This window comes from Muntiacus reevesi, chromosome 6 (assembly GCF_963930625.1).
Source record: "Muntiacus reevesi chromosome 6, mMunRee1.1, whole genome shotgun sequence".
NCBI classification, from domain to species: Eukaryota; Metazoa; Chordata; class Mammalia; order Artiodactyla; family Cervidae; genus Muntiacus; species Muntiacus reevesi.
This window is the reverse complement of record NC_089254.1, coordinates 93,718,023-93,741,201: the sequence shown is the minus strand read 5'-3', so window position 1 is coordinate 93,741,201 and position 23,179 is coordinate 93,718,023. Positions and strand designations below refer to the sequence as shown.

The following is a 23,179-nucleotide window of genomic DNA, read 5'->3' as shown; positions in this document are numbered from 1 at the left end:
TATCATACATAGCTTTTGTTGTGCTGAGGTATGTTCCCTTTGTACCCACTTTGGTGAGAGTTTCTACCCTGAATAAATTTTCAAATGATTTTTTTGCTGCTATTGATGATAAGAGGATCATTAGTCATCTGATGATTATGTGCTTTTTGTCTTTTCTTTTGTTGATGTAGTCATATCACATTAATTGATTTGCATATGTTGAACCATCTTTTGACCCTGGGATGAATCCAGCTTGATTGTGGTGTATAATCTTTTTTATATGTTGTTGGATTTGGTTTGCTAATATTTTGCTGAGGATTTCTGCAGGCAGAATATTATAGGCTATGTTTTGCTATTCAACTGCCACTCTATGTCTTTTAGTCTATTGACACTTAAGATAATTATTGATATATATGAATTGTTGTCATTTTAAACCTTGTTTTCCAGTTGATTTTGTATTTCTTCTTTGTTCCTTTTTTTTTCCCTTTTTTCTTTTGTGGTTTGGTGGAGTTTTTAGATTGCATAAAAATTCCATTTTTATTTATCTGTAGTGTTTTTGAGTGTATCTTTTAAAGTATCTTTTACATTACCCATGAATAACTTATCACATCTAATGGTGTAATTTTCCCAGCTTGAGTGGAATATAGATATCTAACCTTGCTTTATGTCCCCCTTACCTTCTCATATTTGTAACTGTCTTAAATATTTTCCTTTAGATACATTTAGAACCATATCAGTGTAATAACTTTTGCTTCAACCATCAACATATTTAGAGAACTCGAGAAGGAAATCCTATTATATTTACCTGTACATTTGCTCAGCATTATCTATTTCCTGATGTTCCTCCTCTATTTTTTCTGTTTAATAAAATTTAGTCACTTTTTTAGTGTAGGTCTTCTAGTGAAAAATTCTCTTAGTTTTCCTTCATCTTAACACTTGCTGAGTGCTCCTTTATTTTTGCTGTGTGTCAGATTGGGGGTTGACAATTCCTTTCTTTCAATAATTGAAAACATTGTGCCACTTCTTCTAGCCTCTATAGTTTTTGCTGAGAAATTGGCTGTAATTAAACTTGTTTCCCTTATAAATAAGGTGTCATTTTTCTCTGTCTGCTTTCAGGAATTATTCTTTCTCTTTAGTTTTTGGAAGTTAAATTTTGGAATATCTTGGCATGATTTCTTTGAGTTTATCCTGTTAATGGTTTGCTCAGTTGTTTGATCTGTAGGTTTATGTCTCTTGCCAGATTTGGAGTACCTCTGAAGTACCTTCTCAGCCTTGCTGCTTTCTCCTCTCTTCCAGGAACTCTGAAAACATGAATGTTAGATTTTGTTTTATGGTTCCATAGGTCCCTGAGGCTGTTCATTTTATTTCCAGTCTGTTTTCTCTCTGGTGTTCAGGTTGGGTTATTTCTGTTCTGTCTCTTCCAGTCCATAGATTCTTCCCAGTCTCTCCTCAGTTGTGTTGTTGAGTTTAACCACTGAACCTTTTATTTCAGTTATTGTGTTTTTCTGTCCAAAAATTTCCCTTTGGTTCTTATTATCTTCTGTTTCTTTTTCTCCTTCTCTGTCTGCCTGACTTCACCTTTTCCCCCCACACTGAGGCTTTATATTTTCTTTTGATTTGTTTCAAGTGTTTGTGTTTGTTGAAACATATTTTATTTTTTATCATGACTGCTTTAAAAATCTTTTTCAGAAAATTCTGTTGTAACCATCATTCTCAGTGTTTGCACTTGCTGATTATCAAGTTTAATCTTCCTCATACTTGGTATGATGATTTATTTCTGACTAAAACATGGACATTCTCATATAGTGTTATGAGGCTGGATCTTAAACCTTCTGTTTTAACTGACTGTGTGACTCTGCTGTAGCATGGGTGAGTCTTCATTACTAACAGATGTAAGCAGAAGTCCAGGTTCTGCACTTAGACTGCTTGACACCAGAGGGGAGCAGCTTCTCATTCCTGCTGGACAGCCGTGGGAGTTTCATCTCCCTGTGTAGCCTCCACCTACACTATGATAGAAGCGGTCTCATTACTGCTGGGCAATAGTAAAAGTTCTGACTCTCTTCTAGACCTACTCTGACACCCCCATAGTGAGGAGGGGGAAAGGCACCTTATTTTTGTCCTGTGGGTGTGGAAGTCTAGTCTCCCACGTGGCTCCCAGTGACACTCTGGGGTGGGGATCTTTCCAAGCCACTGGGGATGGAAGTCCTGACCTGGTACTCGCCTTCTTTGACACTGCCTAGCAGAGGGGTCAAGATGCCTCATTATAATCTTATGAAAATGGATGGTGTTAAATATGTAGTAAGGCCATCTGTTGCTTTCTGCTTTCCTAATTTTTCTTATTTCCTTGTATATCTATACCAAATACTTCTGGGAATGGTCCAGCCCAGGCAAAATTTTCTCTTCTCTGGGGGACTGCCTCTGGAGGTAGGGCTTCAGTCAGCCACATTTGTAACTATTTGACCTCTACCCACTGGGAATGCTGCTAGTTCAATTATCTTTCCTATAATTTAGAATCGGTAATGAGAGATAGTGGGTCAGTCTTTTAAGTGAAACTGCTGTAGGATACTGGAGAAGGCAGTGACACCCCACTCCAGTCCTCTTGCCTAGAAAATCCCATGGACGGAGGGGCCTGGTAGGCTGCAGTCCATGGGGTCACTAAGAGTCGGACACGACTGAGCAACTTCACTTTCACTTTTCATTTTCATGCACTGGAGAAGGAAATGGCAACCCACTCCAGTGTTCTTGCCTGGAGAATCCCAGGGACGGGGGAGCCTGGTGGGCTGCCGTCTATGGGGTTGCACAGAGTTGGACACGACTGAAGTGACACATTTGTGAGTCAGGGGTGTGAAGACTTTTCTGCAGAGAGAAAAAAGCAGAGACCGAAGATGGATAGTTTTCCGTTCCCAATTCCAGGCCTTGCATGAATCCTGCCTGAATTCATTCTCTCTTATTTCCATGAATAGCTTTCCATTTTCTTACAGTTCTTCCCCTCTGCCCTACCTTATGCTTTTTGATTAAACTAGATAGAATTATTTTGTTACATGTAACCAAAGAGTTCTTAATTAATAAAGACTATTATTTATTTACACTTTTAGGCTCAGGCTAGTTCACATTGAGTGCATGTCTAGGCTCAAAGAATGTAAGGAATCTGTGGTGGCTCAGATGGTAAAGAATCTACCTGCAATGTGGGAGACCTGGTTTCGATCCCTGGGTTGGGAAGATCCCCAGGAGAAGGGAATGACTGGCCACCCACTCCAGTATTCTTGCCTGGAGAATTCCATTGACAGAGAAGCCTGGCAGGTGACAGTCCATGGGGTCTCAAAGAGTTGGACATGACTGAGCGACTAACACATTAACACTTGTGAAAATAATGACTAAAAATTAAGTGATGTCCTAATTATTATCTCTCACACCCCTTGCTTATATTGATTCTCAGCTCCTCAGTTCCTTTGCTGAGGTAGGTCCATTATACTTTTAAATTAATTTTCTGCTGTTTATTTTGCTGATATCATCATACTTGATGCTTTGTTTGTCTGTACTATTTGCTTCTCTCATATTAGTTGACCTACTAGATTCAGTTTTTGTAAGGCACTGACAGCTACCCCATCCCACTAGAAACTGCCATCAAGTGCCTATTTTTCTAATTTTTTTAACTTCACTGATTTTGCAATGAAGAAATATGCATTAATAAAAATTTAGGGAAAAAAAAACAGGAAGAGGAACATCATACTCTGCCAGTACTTTGACTCTGCAGAGATAATCACTGTTGGGAATATGTGCTTCCAGGATTTGTTCTAGTTATATGTTTGATTATGTATAATCTGCACACATTAAATGTATATACATAATCCATAAATGCAGCCATAGCAAATCAAGTTGGTCTGCAGCTTTTATTCACTTATATATTGTGAACATCATTTTATGTTAATATATACATTGATATATTTAATAGCCACATAATCTTTCCATTTATGGCTATACAATATTTAAGCAGTCTTCTATTGTTGAACATTTAAATTCATTTTCTTTTCTTTGGTTCCTGAGTAATACTGCAATGAACATCGCTACAGAAGTCTTCTAGCCCTTCCTGAGGCTTTTTTCCCCTTAAGACTGGTTTCTAAAGGTGGAATTTCTTAAAACAAATGTAGATATTAAGGATTTTCATATATTATCAGATTGCCTTCCAGAAATTGTACCATTTCTATTCCAACAGTCAGTGAGTGAATTCTTCCATTGAGAGACAAAAATGAGAGAATTTCATTATTGTTTTAATTTACATTCCTTGGATTTAAGTGAGATTGAACATTTTAAAGTGATTATTGGTCTTTTTTTTTCTTTTGTGAATTTCTGGCTCATAGCCTTTGCCCATTTTCCTATTAAAATATTCATGATTCTGTCATTGATTTGTATGCAGTCTTTGACTATTAAGTATGTTGGCCCTCTGTTTCTTATATTATGAAGAGAAATGTCCAAGCATACTGATGAAAGACTCTGCATTCTAAATGTCTAGTTAGGGTTGAGTCCAGTTGCTGCCTGTTGGCTGTGTGACCTTGAACAAATTTGAGTAACAGACTTTGCATCTCAGTTTCCTTATGTGTAGAATGTAAAATGTGTTTGTGTAAACAAAGGATGTTGTGCAGCACATAGAAAGTACTTCATCAAATCTGTTGATAATATTAGTATTATAGTTCTTATTTTCAGCTCGTCATTGTCTTTTATTTGATTAGTTTCCTTTTGGTCTTATAAATCCAAACTAATGAGTGGTTTCATGTAAATAATCAAATAAGGCCTGATAACCTTACTCCTTCACATATCCAGTGTTTTCTTATGACTTTAGGCCTTTGTCAAATATGGTGTGGCTGCCTCTATTAAGAGCCTATGTTTGTTTAATAGGATGTGGAATCAATAAACCATATTTCTTTATAAAAGAGCGCATGTATTAAATAGCTAAGAATGACAAAATTGTATTGACTTACTGATGTTGGATTTGAAAGCTGGTTCTTGAGTTGAATACCTCTGTTATCTGAGTGGTTTGCACATTTTTAGTGCTTTGTATGATGGGGAGCAAATACTGCAATATTTCTTGAGTTTCAGCTATTTTTTTATCCCTGTAGATTCTTTTTTCATCATCTGTCCAGTTTATATCAGCCTTCTTGCTTTGAAAAGATGGACATTCTTTCATAGTGCTTTTTAAATTGTGATGCAGATCTGGGGAGCAACCATAAAAATATGTATAGATACATAAACTGAATTGATTAAGCAGTTACTTACTGAGCATTATCTGCCAAAGATTCTATCTAAGAATTCTTATCCATCTCAAGCTTATACTTTAATTATGGGGCAGAAAGTAAACAAAATAAAACATCTGTTAGATAATAAAATTTATGGGAGAAAATAAAGCTGGGAAGGGGAATAGAGAATTCTTGGGGAGGGGCTAATTTCTGTTTTTAAAAAGGTGGTCAGAGAAGGCCTCCTTATGATGCTGCCATGTCAGAGGACTTAGGGGGCGAGTCAAACCACTGTTGGAGGGAGGAGCATTTGCAGCAAGGGGAGCAGTAAGTGCAAAGACACCGAGCCAGGAGCATGGTCGTGTGTGCAGGGCGCACCGTGAGGAGACACGTGGCTAAGAGGAATCAATAAGCAGAAAGATATGAGCTAGATGGGTGACTTAGTTCACATAAGGCCTCACAGGCCACTGTAAGGACTCTGATTTTTACTGAGTGTGAAATAGGGAGGCCCTGGAAGGCTTTGAGGAGTGTCACATCTCAGATCTGCTTTAATAAGATCATGCTGGTTGCTGAGCCAAGAACAGACTGAAGAGGTGCAGGGGTGAACAGACAGGGAGATCTCATGGAAGGCTACTGAAAGAGTCTGTTAACAGGAGAGCGCACGGTAGCTTGGACCAGGGTGGTGGCAGTCACCGGAGGGAGAGATGCGAGCAAGGGAGGGAAGAATCCTGAGTATATTTTGAGATTTTCCAATGAATTAGATGTGGGGTGAGAAAAGAAGAGAGAAATCAGTGGTAGCCCCAAAGGTGCTGTTTGAGCAAGTAGAAGGACAAGATATAGAGAAAACTATGGGAAAAGTATGTTAGAAATTCCTTGTTTATTATTTATTAACAGATGATATGAAGGAATTATTGTTTATGTTGTTAATTGTAGTAAGAGTATAATAACATTAAAAATGTGTGGAGAACTGTTTTAAAAAATAAAGTTCATTTGAAAAGTGTTTATCCCACTCCATACCCATTAGGATGGCTATTGTCAAAAAACAGAAAATGAAAAGTGTAGACAAGGACATGGAGAGATTAAAACCCTTGTGCATTGCTGGCTGGAATGTAAAATGGTGTAGTTGATATGGAGAACGGTATGGCGGTTCCTCAAAAAACTGAAAATAGAATTACCATAGGGTAATTGATGGTCCAGCAATTCTACTTCTGGGTATATCCCCAGAAGTGATGATTTCTTGGGGAGTTATCTGTACACCAGTGTTCATAGTAGTGTTACTCACAGTAACCAAAAGATGGAAGCAACTCCAGTGCCCGTTGACAGATAAATGGATAAGCAAAATGTGGTATATATATAATGGGATATTACTGAGCCTTAAAAAGGAAGGAAATTCTCATACCTGCTACAGCACAGATGAACTTCAAGGACATTATGCTAAGTGAAATAAGTCAGTCACTAAAAGACAAATAATGTATTTGTTTTTCCAAATATTTGATTCCATGTATATTGGATACCTAGAATAGTCAAAGTAGGATAGTTGCCAGGGCCTAGGAGGAGGGGCAGTGGGCAGTTGTCATTTAATGGCTATGGCATTTCAGTTTTGCAAGATGAAAAGAGTTCTGGAGGCTGTGTACAACAACGTGAATGTATTCAACACTGCTGAACTTTATACTTAAAAATACTTAAGATGGTAAATTTTATGTCATGTGTATTTTAACAGAATTTTTAAAATTCAATATATATAAGTAGAGAGAGGGGAAAAAAAGAACCCTAAGTAAAACTTGAAGGAAAATTGGTAGACATTTTAAAGGATTTAGCAGTATTACTTATAATTATGATGCCTAAATTGTTATGTATGTAGAGAGAATAAGAAAAAAGTAGAATACACTTAGAATAAAAGCAAGAAATACATTATGCTTTATTAAAAAAAAGGTTTATCTAGTTAAGAAACATAGACTGAAGTATTTATGGGCAAAACAATATGATTTGCTGACTTTGCTTTACTTCAGCAAAAAAAAAAAAGTAGTAGTGGGAATATAAATGAAACAAGAATAGCAGGATGCTGATAACTATTAAAAGGTGGATGACAGGCACCAGTGGTTCATTATTCTATTCTACTTTTGTTTATGCTTGAAATATCCACAATAATGTTTTTTTAAAGGGAATTGTCCATTACTAAAAAGAAAGGAAACAGATGACTAAAGCACTCACTGAATTAAACTAGACTTGAAAGACAATTAATGAGGGTATGTATGATTACAGTATCTGGCAGTGCTGGCAAATAAAATGAATTCATCTACAGTCTCTGGAGAAACTGTTCCTAGGCTGTTCACTGAAACATTATTATGTAGCTGGCATTATGTTTAGTTTGGTAAATAGATGTGAAAAGTACATAGTCCTTGCCTTAAATATGCCAACAGTTGGGACTAGAGGGAGAAGTAAAGCCTCAGTTAGAATATATATCTCTAGGATAAGGCAAGGTACTTACTGTAGGATTGCTGAAGAGGTACTTCCAGCCATACTTAGAGCTGGAAAAAGAAATATTCCTAATTCCTAATTAATCTGAGTCTTGATGCACAGGTATGTCAGCTAGTTAAAAAAAAAAAGAGAGAGTAGTAATTTAGGTTCATGTCTATGTCCATGTTCATGTCAATGGACATGAGCTTGAGCAAACTCCGGGGGATGGTGAGGGACAGGGAGGCCTGGCGTGCTGCAGTCCATGGGGCCGCAAAGAGTTGGACACTGGACAACGGAACAACAGCAACAGTAGTCTAGGTAGTGGGACCAGCACGGCACAGTCAGGAAATCACAAGTAAGGTTTAGAATGACTAGAAATCAGGTAGGTGTGAATAAGTGGTTCACAACTGGAGACCTTGTCTGTAATAATAGTACTTCTGGGAGATTTCCTGAGATAGGAATCATGTCTGACAGGTAGATGCTTAATGTTTTAAAAAATGAATTGTTAGGAGGCCTTTATACATGGAAGTGACATAACTAGATATGCATTTTTGAAAGATCAGAGTGGCAGCCAGGAGGTTGTCAGGGTAAAGAAAAGTGAGGCAAAGGGACAAGTTAGGAGGCTAATTCAGGGGAGGCAGAAAGGGAGTCTGAATCAAAGGAACATATATCCATGACTCATTACAAATATAAACTCTCCCAGAACTGGAGAAGTCTGCCTAGGCTGCTCGTGAATCTCTGACAGATCCAGCTCATCACTTGAATAGTTCAGTAATGGGAAAGGACAGACTTCTGGGAGAAACTGAGTGATGACATACTTGAGGAAAATGTATAGCCCTAAATGCATATACTATAAAGGAGGAGGCAGCATCAAAAACTGACTCCCTCTGAAATGACTTACTCCAGTAAAAAAAGAAAACTGTAGAATTTTTATTTATATGTCATCAAGATTCATCAGGACATGTTTAAAGATAATATAATAAAAAGCCATGAGAATCTTAGCTCAGGAAAGATGGAAAGGTTGAGAAACATAATTTCAAATTAAGAGCAGTGGGTGGGTGGGAGCAGTAGGGAACAGTGAAAATCAAATTTCCCCTTTGCAGCAAAATTCTATAAATATGGTCTCCAATTTCTCTCCTGTTTTAAGGTACACTTTAATTAGACCTGTACCTCTATCATTCTACTGAAATTTCCCTGAACAAGATCCCCAAATAAAACCTACATGTTATAAAATCAAATAGTAAAACCATCTCATTTAATCAGAAGCATTAGACCTGGCTGATTATGCCCTGTTTGATACACTTTCTCACTTAAGCTTCCAGGACAGCACATTCTCTTGCTTTCCCTCCTACCCAAGGTGGGGCTTTCCAGTCTTTTGTTGGGTTCTTACTCTTTTCCTGATCCATCAGTGTTGGGGCTTCCCAAGGACTTGCTCCTTAACCCTCATCTATATCTACACTCACTTAAATCTTATCCAGCTTCATGCCTTAAAATACTATCTTTATGCTGAAAATTCCTAAATGCATCTTCAGCCCAAATCTCTTCCTTTAACTCTGGACTCATATATCCAACTGCCTGTTCAGTACCTCCACTTCAGTGTCTAAAGGCGTGTCAAAAGGAACAAGTCTAAACTGAAGTGATGCTCCACTCTTGGTCTTTGCCATCTGGTGGCTGACAGTTCAATCCAGCTAGTTGCTCTGGCCCAACGTCCTAGAGTTTCCACAGTTGTAAATACCTGTGAAACCACTACCATAAACCAAGATCTAGAAAAGATGATCACTAAAAGATTCCTGATGCTCCTTTACAGTCCATTCTTTCCTTCCTCCCCTATTCCGTCCCTTACTCGAGGAAGCCGTTATCTACTTTCTGTCACTAGAGATTAGCTTGCTTTTCACATGCATGTGATTTCTTGTAGTTTTTACTTTTCTGCATCTGGTTGCTTTTTGTCAGCACTGTGATTTTGAGATTCATCCATGATGTGCGTATCAACTCATTACATTTTTATTCTATGATATGGAAAGGGCATCAATAATAAAGAGGTGATGGAAACAATACAATTAAATTGACTTTTTCAAGGCTATATTAAATAATTTTCTTCTGTATTCAACTTGTATAGAAATTAAATAAGGCAAGTATTTTTCAGAGTGGAGTAAAATGGCTATCTTCTCTGCTTATAAAAACAGTTCCCATAATCCAGATTTCATACAATTTATTAATGATGATATGGTAGAAGCCACCTTGGCATTTATTAAAATCCTAAACATTAAAAAAACACCTTCTGTTGGTATCCTTGTTGTCTCAGTCCAAATGCGAGTCTGTTTGTTCAGAGGACACTTCAAGGATGTCACTTTGACACAGTTTTCATACAAATCATTGTTCCTGGGCTGAACTGTTTCCTGGTTTTTCTTGTGAGTTCCTAAAACATATCTCTGTTGGTCTCTGCTAAGCTTCTGAATCACAGTTTGGGAGCTGGAAGAAATTGGGTACTCTGATTTCAATGTTAACAATGAACTATCTAATTAAAAGTAGTGAAATGCTATGTTATGTCTGTATATTACATGTCACAGTATGCAAGGTATTGTTACATATATTACTTTACTTGGGGCTCTCAGCAGTTCTGATACAGGCAGGATGGCCAATGTTATCCCCATCTTATATCAGAAAGGGAATGTTAAGGAATCAGAGAGGTTAAACTATTCGCGCACGATAACATAACTAATAAGGAGGGGGGGCAGGTCTCGAATACACGCCTTCTAACTCTAGTACTTTGTCTATTACTTTCTCTCATGTTATTTTCTTATATTATTTCATTTTTTTCCATAGATAAGATGTGAAAGTGGATTTCCATGGAATTCTCCAGGCCAGAATACTAGAGTGGGTAGCCTTTCTCTTCTCCAGGGGGTCTTTCCAACCCAGGGATCAAACCCAGGTCTCCCGCATTGCAGGCAGATTCTTTACCAGCTGAGCCACAAGGGAAGCCCAAGAACACTGGAGTGGGTAGCCTAGCCCTTCTCCAGGGGATCTTCCCGACCCAGGAATAGAACCAGGGTCTCCTGCACTGCAGGTGGATTCTTTACCAACTGAGCTATCAGGGGAAGCCCCTGAGATAAGTAATATATTTTTTAAAAGTTAAATCTCAGTTTAAATTAATCAACTTTAGATCCAAGTACAGGTATGGCCAAAGGTGGTTTCTTAACCTAAACTTCTAGTTTTTGAGGCAAGAGAAGCCTGCATATTTCAACAGGACCCATTGCTGGGCAGAAACACAAGTTCTCAGAAAAGAGGCCAAGGAAGGAGGAACAGGCGTACCATGTTTCCTCTGTTTTGCAAATTCAGTCTGTTCTCATACTTACAAACCCACTGTTGAGATGGTTGTTCAGGTCGTTGTTCCTGAAGATGGGGAAACTTGCCAAGGGGGCTTGTGATATGATAATTACTGGTTTAGACAAAACAGTGTTTGTCTATGTTATCCCTGACTTCTCTTCCTATCCCTTTTCTAGTTTTTAGGTACTAATAATATCGACCCTATGTGACCAGTGCTTCAATTGCTATTATAGAAAGTAAAACATCTGATAGTCATTCATTCTAAGTATTATCTTAGGCCAGAAGAGAGAAACTCAGATAAAGCAATGATGATTGCATAGAAATAAATGTCTAACTGCAGATGTTAAGGCATCCATTGGGGATAGTTTAGGGATACTGAAATCTGAGAACCCTTCAAAATTCATCATATGGGCACTCCTATGCAGTCCCAGACACTATGTCACAGATACTATGTAGACTATAAGGACACAACTGGAAATTGTTATCAAAAAGTCACTTTTACCTGTTACTTTACTTCAAAATCAAAATCTTTTAAGATGGAGGAAAGGGAATGAGGTAATCTGGTAGAAGAAATTGAGTGTAGTTCTCCTACCTCAGATATGTTTTTAGAAGCCAAGCAGGGACTCGTCCAGGTAGTTTTGCTAAAAAAAAGAATATACCATAAAATTTCTGAACTTAGATTTTAAAGTTAACAAAACTTAATTTTTCACTTTCTTGACAATTGCCTCAATTGCTAGCTTAACTGAGTTTCAACCTGCCACTGTCTCATTCAGACATATGAAATATATTAGTGCATATTTCCACTGGAAGCCTTTAGATGAGACTGTTTCAAGAGAAGAGCAAACAGTAAAAACACCTGTCCAATAATTATCAAGCAATTCAGAACTGCGTTCTGCATGTCAGGCTCTAGGAAGGGCATCTACATGTATAGCAGAGTGACTAACTTTTAGAGCCCCAACTCAGGACACAGCTACATCAAACCAAAGAATCATTATAATATGTAATGAATAAATGCTTACACATATATGATTATTATTTTTAACATATAGTATAAATTAGCTGTTTATTTAAAGTTATATATTATTCTATATTATTTGTTATTCCGTTACATAAATGTCATTATTTAAGAAAAACAACAGGACTAGTTAAGAGTGGCAGTTAGTGGTATTTAATAGTGAAACCAATTAAACAGTATGGGTGAGAATAACAGAACACTATCAATAGTGTTTTCCTCTGATTCTGATTTTAAATTTTTATAAAATATTTACATTTTATAGGCAATATTATTATGTCTTAAGATACATAAGACCTTTTAAAAAGCTGAATGTAATACATTAGGGATAATTAGATATTACTTATAATTAATAAAAATTGACATGTTTATGTCCCATAATAAAATATTTTTGCTCTTTGTGTGTCCTCTTCCAATAATACTTATCTCCACTCCCTGCAGTCTTCAGGATATTCTTATTTTATGTAGTGGTAAAACTGAAAACATTCAAAAGTCAAGGAGTGCGTCAAGGCTGTATATTGTCACCCTGTTTATTTAACTTATATTCAGAGTTCAATTCAGTTCAGTCGCTCAGTCATGTGTCTGACTCTTTGTGACCCCATGGACTGCAGCATGCCAGGCTTCCCTGTCCCACCAACTCCCGGAGCTTGCTCAAACTCATGTCCATCACATGTAGAGTACATCATGTGAAATGCCGGGCTGGATGAATCACAAGCTAGAATCAAGATTGTTGGCAGAAATATCAATAACATACATCATATGTGTATGTCCATTATAGGCAGAGTAAAGCATGTGAAATGCCGGGCTGGATGACCAAGCTGGAATCAAGACTGTTGGGAGACATAACCTCAGATATACAGAGGACACCACTCTTATGGCAGAAAGCAAAGAGATACTAAAGAGCCTCTTGATGAAGGTGAAAGAGGAGAGTGAAAAAGCTGGCTTAAAACTCAGCATTCAAAATCTAAGATCATGGCATCTAGTACCATTACTTCATGGCATATAGATGGGGAAATAGTGTAAGACTATTTTCTTGGGCTCCAAAATCACTGCAGACAGTGACTGCAGCCATGAAATTAAAAGATGCTCCTTGGAAGAAAAGCTATGACAAACCTAGACAGCATATTAAAAAGCAGAGACATCACTTTCTCAGTAAAGATCTGTCTAGTCAAAGCTAATGGTTTTTCCAGTAGTCACATATGAATATGAGAGTTGGACCGTAAAGAAGGCTGAGAGCTGAGGAACTGATGCTTTTGAACTGTCCTGTTGGAGAAGACTTTTGAGAGTCCCTTGGACTGCAAGGAGATTCAACCAGTCCATCCTAAAGGAAATCAACCCTGAATATTCATTGGAAGGACTGACATGGAAGCTGAAGCTCCAGTACTTTGGCCATCTAATGCGAAGAGCCAACTCATTGGAAAAGACCCTGATGCTGGGAAAGATAGAAGACAGGAGGAGGAGATGGGGATGACAGAGGGTGAGATGGTTGGATGTTATCACCGACTCAATGGACATGAGTTTGAGCAAACTCTGGGAGATGGTGAAGGACAGGGTAGCCTGGCGTGCTGTGGCCCATGGGGTCGCAAAGAGTCAGACATGACTGAACTGAGCGACTGAACAACTGAGGTCACCTTTTATGAAGCCCACATTACACTGACCCCTGGTGGCAGGCCAATGCAATGACATCAAATTAGATATCTTGTCAATTAAGGAATCTGAACATGGAATATGACTTGACTTATTAGCAACTGAAAAGTAAAAGTGAAAGTCGCTCAGTTATGTCTGACTCTTTTCAACCCATGGACTGTATAGTCCATAGAATTCTCCAGGCCAGAATCCTGGAGTGGGTAGTGTTTCCCTTCTCCAGGGGATCTTCCCAACCCAGGGATCAAACCCAGGTCTCCTGCATTGCAGGCAGATTCTTTACCAGCTGAGCCACAAGGGAAGCCCAAGAATACTGGAATGGGTAGTCTATCCCTTCTCCAGTGGATCTTCCCGACCCAGGAATTGAAACGGGGTCTCCTGCATTGCAGGCAGATTCTTTACCAACTGAGCTATCAGGGAAACCCCTTATAGCTTGCTGAGCTATGAGGGAAGCCCCTCAAGCAAGCAATAGCTTGACTTATTAGCAGTAGCTTGACTACAGTCCATGGGGTCGCAAAGAGTTGAACCCAACTGAGCGGCTGAACAACAAAAACAAAATTAGCAATAGCAGGTTTCTAGACTTGTAAGAATTAGTTTCCAGCTTCCCAAAAATGTCTGTTCACTTTGTATCTACAGGCTTGTTTTAGTAGACTGACTTTTGGGGATTTGACCCTTAGCAACCTTAAATTTGGGCTTCCCATGTGGCGCAGTGATAAAAGAATCTGCTTGCCAATACAGGAGACACAAAAGACGCTGGTTTAATCCCTGGTTTGGGAAGATCCCCTGGAGGAGGAAATGGCAACCCACTCCAGTATTCCTGCCTAGAAAATTCCATGGACAGAGGAGCCTGGTGGGTGACAGTCCGTGCGGTCACAAAGAGTCGAACGACTGAGCATGCATGCATATCCTTATATTCATCATGTAGGGTTCTCCATGTCTACAATATCTATTGTTTTTATTATAGATACTCTGAAGCACACTGGATATCATCACATGTTAAACTTCTTTCTCAGGGAAGAGGTTTTCAAAGCACAGAGGTAATTCAAACTGAATGTGAATTTCAAATAAGTTGCAGTTTTTAGTGCTGTTCAACTTGACTGCTCTTTCTGGTGACATAATTTAAATTTTTGAGTCAGTCTTATTTCCCATAAATTTCACTTTTTTCACTGTATGAGGTTTTGTCATAACCTATACATAATATCAAACAACTGAGGTATAGTTCATCCTGTGCTCCTTATGACCTATTCAGAGATGATCAAATAGATTTAGAGAAACAGCATATAAATTATATTACTGTAATCCTGTCCTTTATTCCCTTCTTCAACTATTTACAAATCAGACAAGGCTGTTCTTCTTGTCCCACATGTTGAAAATGTGACTTAATGGCAGACCAGCATTTTAACATCTTTTCTATGGCTATCAATAGTGATAGCCACCTTGTAGGAGCAGGTCTAAGGAAATACCCTCTTTCATTTCTATAAAGTAAAAAATCTCATTAAGTGCTTCTACATGTTTTGAGGAAACTAAAACATGACCCAAAAAGTTCATTATGAAAGTCTCATTATCACAGGACAGCAAATCACTTTTTAAAGTACAAGGTGTATGACAAAACCCACTGAAAAATAAAATAAAAAAAAATTAAAAAAAAAAAAGTACAAGGTGTGCAAGACATTTAGATCAGAATTTTAAAAAAAATTTTGTTTGTTGATAGACTGATGAAATATGCAAAAGTATACATTTTATATTCTCATTGTCAGTCAACCATGCAGATAGATGAGCAAAGTTAGTATGTATTTGGACAATGTATTAACAATATCTGGTTGATTTTTCCTTTGGTTTCATTAAAAATAATCATAGAAATCAAGATTCTCTGAAACCCAATTTTTCAAATTCAACTACTTAAGAGCCAGAGGAAATGTATTTTTGATTCAGTGTATCACGTGATAACTGTTCAGTTCAGTTGCTCAGTCGTGTCCGACTCTTTGTGACCCTGTGGACTGCCAGGCCTCCCTGTCCATCACCAACTCCCGGAGTCCACCCAGACTCATGTCCATTGAGTCGGTGATGCCATCCAACTATCTCATCCTCTGTCATCCCCTTCTCCTCCTGCCTTCAATCTTTCCCAGCATCAGGGTCTTTTCCAATGAGTCAGTTCTTCACATAAAGTGGCCAAAGTATTGGAGTTTCAGCTTCAACATCAGTCCTTCCAATGAACACTCAGGACTGATCTCCTTTAGGATGGACTGGTTGGATCTCCTTGCAGTCCAAGGGACTCTCAAGAGTCTTCTCCAACACGAAAAGCATCAGTTCCTCAGCGCTCAGCTTTCTTTATAGTCCAACTCTCACATCCATACATGACCACTGGAAAAACCATAGTCTTGACTAGACGGACCTTTGTTGGCAAAGTAATGTCTCTGCTTTTTAATATGCTGCCTAGGTTGATTATAACTTTTCTTCCAAGGAGCAAGTGTCTTTTAATTTCATTACTGCAGTCACCATCTACAGTAATTTTGGAGCCCCCCCAAAATAAAGTCTGCTACCATTTCCAATGTTTCCCCATCTGTTTGCCATGAAGTGATGGGACTGGATGCCATGATCTTGGTTTTCTGAATATTGAGCTTTGAGCCAACTTTTTCAGTCTCCTCTTTCATTTTCATCAAGAGGCTCTTTAGTTCTTTTTCACTTTCTGCCGTAAGGGTGGTGTCATCTGCATATCTGAGGTTATTGATATTTCTCTCGGCAGTCTTGATTCCAGCTTTCATCCAGCCCAGCATTTCTCATGTACACTACATATAAGTTAAATAAGTAGGGTGACAATATACAGCCTTGACATACTCCTTTTCCTATTTGGAACCAGTCTGTTATTCCGTGTCCAGTTCTAACTGTTGCTTCCTGACCTGCATACAGATTTCTCATGAGGCAGGTCAGGTGGTCTGGTATTCAAATATCTTTCTGAATTTTCCACACTTTGTGGTGATCCACACAGTCAAAAGCTTTGGCATAGTCAATAAAGCAGAAATAGATGTTTTTCTGGAACTCTCTTGCTTTTTCCATGAGCCAATGAATGTTGGGAATTTTAATTTGCCAACAGATGTTGGCAAATTTAATGCTTTTTTCATATTTACCATGAGTATGTTTAATGTTTGCTATATTAGCTATTGCCAGAGACTTGGAATTCCTACAATAGCCTTGTTTTTGTCTATCCTGTTGTCTTTGGGGTTCCCTAAGAACTACTTATCAGATAGAATATATGTCTTGCTTGCAGCTCTTTCAGCTGTAAACCATTGTTACTATACTGGAGTCATGTCGTGGTGGTAAGGCATGGGGGAATGGAAACATCCTGTAATCTTTTGAAATCTTGGTCTTTTAGTGGGTCTGTGTCCCTGGGCTGTGACCCTAATAAGTATTTCTTGGCTTTCTTCCCCTTACCTTTCAGTGGGAGGGGGCTGACTGAGCAGATGGAAGATGAGTAAAATATATCCAGAACATTCTCCATAACAAAGGTCTACTCTCCAAATCCAGTCCTTTACATGTTGGAGCTAAAATGAGCAAGTCCCTTACTATGTTTACATCGTATGTCTCTTTTCTTTGAAGAGTATTTTAGCTCTTACATATGGGTCATCCATTTTGAATTAATTTGTGTGTATGGTGTAAGGAATAAGCCCCACCACCCACTTCATTCTTTTGCATGTGCATATCTAGTTGACTCAGTACCATTTTTAAGGCTATTTTTTCTTCATTGAATTGTCTTGGCACCTTTGTTGAAACTCAATTGACAATAGATGTAAGGGTTCACGTCTGCATTCTCAATTCTACTTCTTTGATCTCTGTATTTACCCTTATGCCAGCGCTGCACTGTTACGATTGCTGCAGCTTCGTAGTAAGTTTTGAAAATGGAAAGTATGAGTTTATGAACTTTGTTCTTTTTTGAAAACTGTCTTGGTTATTCTGGCCTTTTATATTACCACTGCATTTTAGGTTTAGCTTGTTAATTTTTGTTTCTGCTGAGACTTTGATAGGATTGCACTGAGTCTGTGTATCAATTTGGTGAATATTGCCATCTTAACTAAGTATTCTGATGTATGAACATGGGGGAATCTTTCCATTTATTTAAATCATCTTTAATATATTTCAACAGTTTTCTAGTTTTCAATGTACAAGCATTATACCACTTTTATTAAATTACTCCTAAGGAGTTTGTGATGGACAGGGAGGCCTGGCGTGCTGCGATTCATGGGGTCGCAAAGGGTCGGACATGACTGAGCGACTGAACTGACTGACTGACTGAAGCGTTGTATTCTTTTTGATGTTTTCTAAATAGAATTTTCTTGATTTCACTTATACTGTGTTCACTGCTAGTATACAGAAGTACAGTTGATTTTTTATAACAGATTTATTAAAATCTAATTCACATACCATATACCTCACCCATTACAATTCTGCATGTTTTTTATCTTGCAACCTTGCCAAACTCGTTAGCTTCAGTAGGTTTTGTGTGTGCGTGTGTGTTTGTACGTATGTGTGCATGTATTCCTTAGGATTTTCTGTATATAAGATTATGTGTATTGCAAACAGAGGTAGTTTTACTTCTTTGCAGTCTGGATGCCTTGTATTCTTCCCAGATTGCCGTGCCTAAACCTCCATTATGTTGATTAGAAATATTGAGAGCAGACACCCCTGTCTTGGTCCTGATCTTGGGGGAAAGCATTTAGTCTTGTACCATCATCTATAACATTAGCTGTGGGATTTTCATAGATGGTTTTTATCAGGTTGAGGAACATCCCATCTACTTCTGGTCTGGTATCATTTTTTTTTAAACATCATGGAATATGTTGGATTTTGCCAGACATTATCTCTGCATTTACTGAGATGATTGTGTACATTTTGTTCTCTATCCTATTAATATGTATATTACATTCTTTAATTTTTAAAAAATTTTTATTCGGTGGCTCAGTGGTAAAGAATCCATCTGCTAGAATGGATAAGAAAGCTGTGGTTCATATATAAACAATGGAATATTACTCAGCTATTAAAAAGAACACAGTTGAATCAGTTCTAATGAGGTGGATGAAACTGGAGCCTATTAGAGTGAAGTAAGTCAGAAAGAAAAACACCAATACAGTATATTAAGGCATATATATAGAATTTAGAAAGATGGTAATGATGACGCTATATATGCGAGACAGCAAAAGAGACACAGATATAAAGAACAGACTTTTGGACTCTGTGGAAGGCGAGGGTGGGATGATTTGACAGAATAGCATTAAAACATGTGTGTTACCATATATGAAATAGTCCAAGTTCAATGCACAAAACAGGGCATTCAAAGCCGGTGCACTAGGACAACCCTGAGGGATGGGATGGGGAGGGAGGTGGGGGGGGTTCAGGATGGGGGACACTTGTACACCCATGGCTGATTCATGTCAATGTATGGCAAAAACCACTACAATATTGTAAAGTAATTAGCCTCTAATTAAAAAAAAAAAAAAAAAATCCGTCCACCAAGCAGGAGACACAGATTCAGTTCCTGGGTCAGGAAAATCCCCTGTAGAAAAAAATGGCAACCCACTCCAGTATTCATGTCTGGGAAATCCCATGAACAGAGGAGCCTGGTGGGCTACAGTCCACAGGGTCGCAAAGAGTCGGACACAACTTAGTGACTAAACAACAACAAAAGTTGATTTACAGTGTTGTATTGGTTTCTGCTTTACAGCAAAGTGAATCAATTATACGTATATCCACTCTTTTTAAAGATCCTGTTGCCACATAGGTCATTACAGAGTGCTAAAGAGAGTTCCCTGTGCTAAGCAGCAGGGTTTTTTTATTAGTTATTTCATATATAGTCGTGTGTATATGTCAATCACAATCTCCGAATTTATCCCTTTCCCCTTCCCCCTTGTCAGCATAAGTTGACTCTTATTTCTGTTTTATAAGTAGTTTCACTTGCACCATTTTTTTAAACAAAGATTCCACATATAAGCGATATTGGGTATTCCCAGGTGGCACAATTGGTAAACAATCCACCTGCCAATGCAAGAGATGCATGTTTGATCCTTGGGTTGGGAAGATCCCCTGGAGTAGAAAATGGCAACCCACTTGAGTATTCTTGCCTGGAAAATCCCATGGACAGAGCCTGGTGGGCTACAGTCCAAGGGCTTGCAAAGAGTCAGACACAGCTGAGCGACTAAGCACAGACACTCCCACACACACGTGCACACATAAACACAAGCGGTGTCGTATCTGCCTTTCTCAGTCTGACCCTCTTCACTCAGTATGACAGGCTTAGGTCCATCTATGTCACTGCCAATGGCATTATTTTGTTCTTTTTATGGCCAATATTCTATTGTGTATATGTTCCAAAGAATAGCAAGGAGAAAAAAGAAAGCCTTCCTCAGTGATCAATGCAAAGAAATAGAGGAAAACAACAGAATGGGAAAGACTAGAGATCTCTTCAAGAAAATTAGAGATACCAAGGGAACATTTCATGCAAGGATGGGTTCGATACAGGACAGAAATGGTATGGACCTAACAGAAGCAGAAGATATTAAGCAGAGGTGGCAAGAATACACAGAAGGACTATACAAAAAAGATCTTCATGACCCAGATAATCATGATGGTGTGATCATTCACCTAGAGCCAGACATCCTGGAATGTGAAGTCAGGTGGGCCTTAGAAAGCATCACTACGAACAAAGCTAGTGGAGGTGATGGAATTCCAGTTGAGCTATTTCAAATCCTGAAAACTGATGCTGTGAAAGTGCTGCACTCAATATGCCAGCAAATTTGGAAAACTCAGCAGTGGCCACAGGACTGGAACAGGTCAGTTTTCATTCCAATCCCAAAGAAAGGCAATCCCAAAGAATGTTCAAACTACCACACAATTGCACTCATCTCACATGTTAGTAAAGTAATGCTCAAAATTCTCCAAGCCAGGCTTCAGCAATACATGAACTGTGAACTTCCAGATGTTCAAGCTGGTTTTAGAAAAGGCAGAGGAACCAGAGATCAAGTTGCCAACACCCGCTGGATCATCAAAAAGCAAGAGAGTTCCAGAAAAACATCTATTTCTGCTTTCTTGACTATGCCAAAGCCTTTGACTGTGTGGATCACAATAAACTGTGGAAAATTCTGAAAGTGATGGGAATACCAGACCACCTGATCCACCTCTTGAGAAACCTGTATGCAGGTCAGGAAGCAACAGTAAGAACTGGACATGGAACAACAGACTGCTTCCAAATAGGAAAAGGAGTACGTCAAGGCTGTATATTGTCACCCTGTTTATTTAACTTATATGCAGAGTATATCATGAGAAATGCTGGGCTGGAAGAAGCCCAAGCTGGAATCAAGATTGCCGGGAGAAATATCAATAACCTCATACGCAGATGACACCACCCTTATGGCAGAAAGTGAAGAGGAACTAAAGAGCCTCTTGATGAAAGTGAAAGAGGAGAGTGAAAAAGTTGGCTTAAAGCTCAATATTCAGAAAACTAAGATCATGGCATCTGGTCCCATTACTTCATGGGAAATAGATGGGGAAACAGTGGAAACAGTGGCAGACTTTATTTTTTTGGGCTCCAAAATCACTGCAGATGGTGATTGCAGCCGTGAAATTAAAAGGCGGTTACTCCTTGGAAGGAAAGTTATGACCAACCTAGATAGCATATTAAAAAGCAGAGACATTACTTTGCCAACAAAGGTCTGTCTAGTCAAGGCGATGGTTTTTCCAGTGGTCATGTATGGATGTGAGAACTGGACTGTGAAGAAAGCTGAGCACCAAAGAATTGATGCTTTTGAACTGTGGTGTTGGAAAAGACTCTTGAGAGTCCCTTGGACTGCAAGGAGATTCAACCAGTCCATCCTAAAGGAGATTAGTTCTGGGTGTTCATTGGAAGGACTGATGCTAAAGTTGAAACTCCAATACTTTGGCCACCTCATGCGAAGAGTTGACTCATTGGAAAAGACCCTGATGCTTGGAGGGATTGGGGGCAGGAGGAGAAGGGGACGACAGAAGATGAGATGCCTGCATGGCATCACCAACTCAATGGACATGAGTTTGAGTAAACTCCGGGAGTTGGTGATGGACACGGAGGCCTGGCGTGCTGTGATTCATGGGGTCACAAAGAGTCGGACACGACTGAGCGACTGAACTGAACTGAACCACATCTTCATCTGTTTCTCAATTGATGGCCATTTAGGTTGCTTCTGTGTCCTGGCTATTGTAACAGTGCTGCAGTGAGCACTAGGGTGCATGTTATCCTTTCACATTATGTCTTTCTCTGGATATATGCCCAGGAGTGAGATTGCTGGATCATATGGTAGCTCTGTTTTTAGTTTTTTAAGTTTCCTCTGTACTGTTATGCATAGTGACTGTACCATTTACTCCTGCTAACAGTGTAGGAGGGCTCCCTTTTCTCAACACCCTCTGCAGCATTTGTAGATTTTTTTCGTGATGGGTATTCTAACCAGTGGGAGGCGGTACCTCACTGTAGTTTTGATTTGCATTTCTTAGTTAGTGATGCTGAGCTTCGTTTCATGTGCCTCTTGGCCATCTGTATGTCATGAATGTCTATTTAGATCTTCTGCCCATTTTCTGATTGGCTGTTGTGTTTTTTTTTTTTTTTTTTTAATTGAGCTGCATGAGTTGTTTGTATACTTTGGAGATTAATCCCTTGTTGATTTCTTTGTTTGCATATATTTTCTCCCATTCTGTGTGTTTTTGTTTTTAATGGCTTCCTTTGCTGTGCAAAAGCTTTTAAGTTTGATAAGGTCCCATTTGTTTATTTTGTTTTTATTTTCTTTACTCTCAGAGTAAAGAAAGGTGGATAATTTTTGTTACATTAAGCCAACCTTGCTTTTCCAGAATAAATCCTACCTGGTCACTATGTATAATCTTTTTTATATGTTGCTGGACTCAGTTTGCTAGAATTTGGTCCTACTATTTTGTCTTAATTTTTAATAGATACAAAGGTAAAGAAGAAGTGCTATTTATTTATTAGGCCCCTGGAACCCTTACAATTACCTTTTCAGAGAAACTTTCTGATACTCCTTCATCCCCAGACAACTCCTGTATAACACCATAGCACAGTAAGTAGCACTTATCCTGTTATGTTTCTATTGTCTCTCTATGTGTTTGTCAAACTCTCTTTGCTTCTTGAGAACAAACTATATACTGTAGCCCAGTCTCTAGCACAGTCATTGACTAGTATAACTTGAGACCTCTGCAAAGCAGATAATCACCAGATTTTTAAAGAAACATGAACAAAGAGGAAAAGGAGATTATGTAACAAAGGATGATTATAAAAGAGAGTGACTAAGACACAGAGAATAGTATCAGCAAAATTTTACTTAGCTATATTCAGAATGAAAATATGTCAACTGATGTTCAGATTTGTTCTGCTGGTGTTATTTTAAAATACTCCTGGAAGACAAAGAGCAGACTCCCTCAGCTCCTGTGCTGCACCTGTCTTTTCTATCAAGTAGAGTTTCTTCTGATCAGACAGGGGGAGAATAAACATTAGTACTCATCTTCAGTCCCA

At 38.6% G+C, this 23,179-nt stretch overlaps 1 protein-coding gene across 1 annotated transcript in view; it reads right to left on the bottom strand.

The window, feature by feature from the left end:
- The window catches only part of AGBL3 (AGBL carboxypeptidase 3), a 94,441-nt gene that overhangs the window by 4,727 nt on the left and 66,535 nt on the right, over positions 1–23,179 (bottom strand). Inside the window, exons 17-18 of the mRNA XM_065939018.1 lie at positions 22,860–22,861; positions 4,956–5,187 (exon numbers count right to left, since the gene is read on the bottom strand). Coding sequence (XP_065795090.1) covers positions 4,956–5,187; positions 22,860–22,861 — 234 coding nt within the window. The remainder of the gene's footprint in view (positions 1–4,955; positions 5,188–22,859; positions 22,862–23,179) is intronic.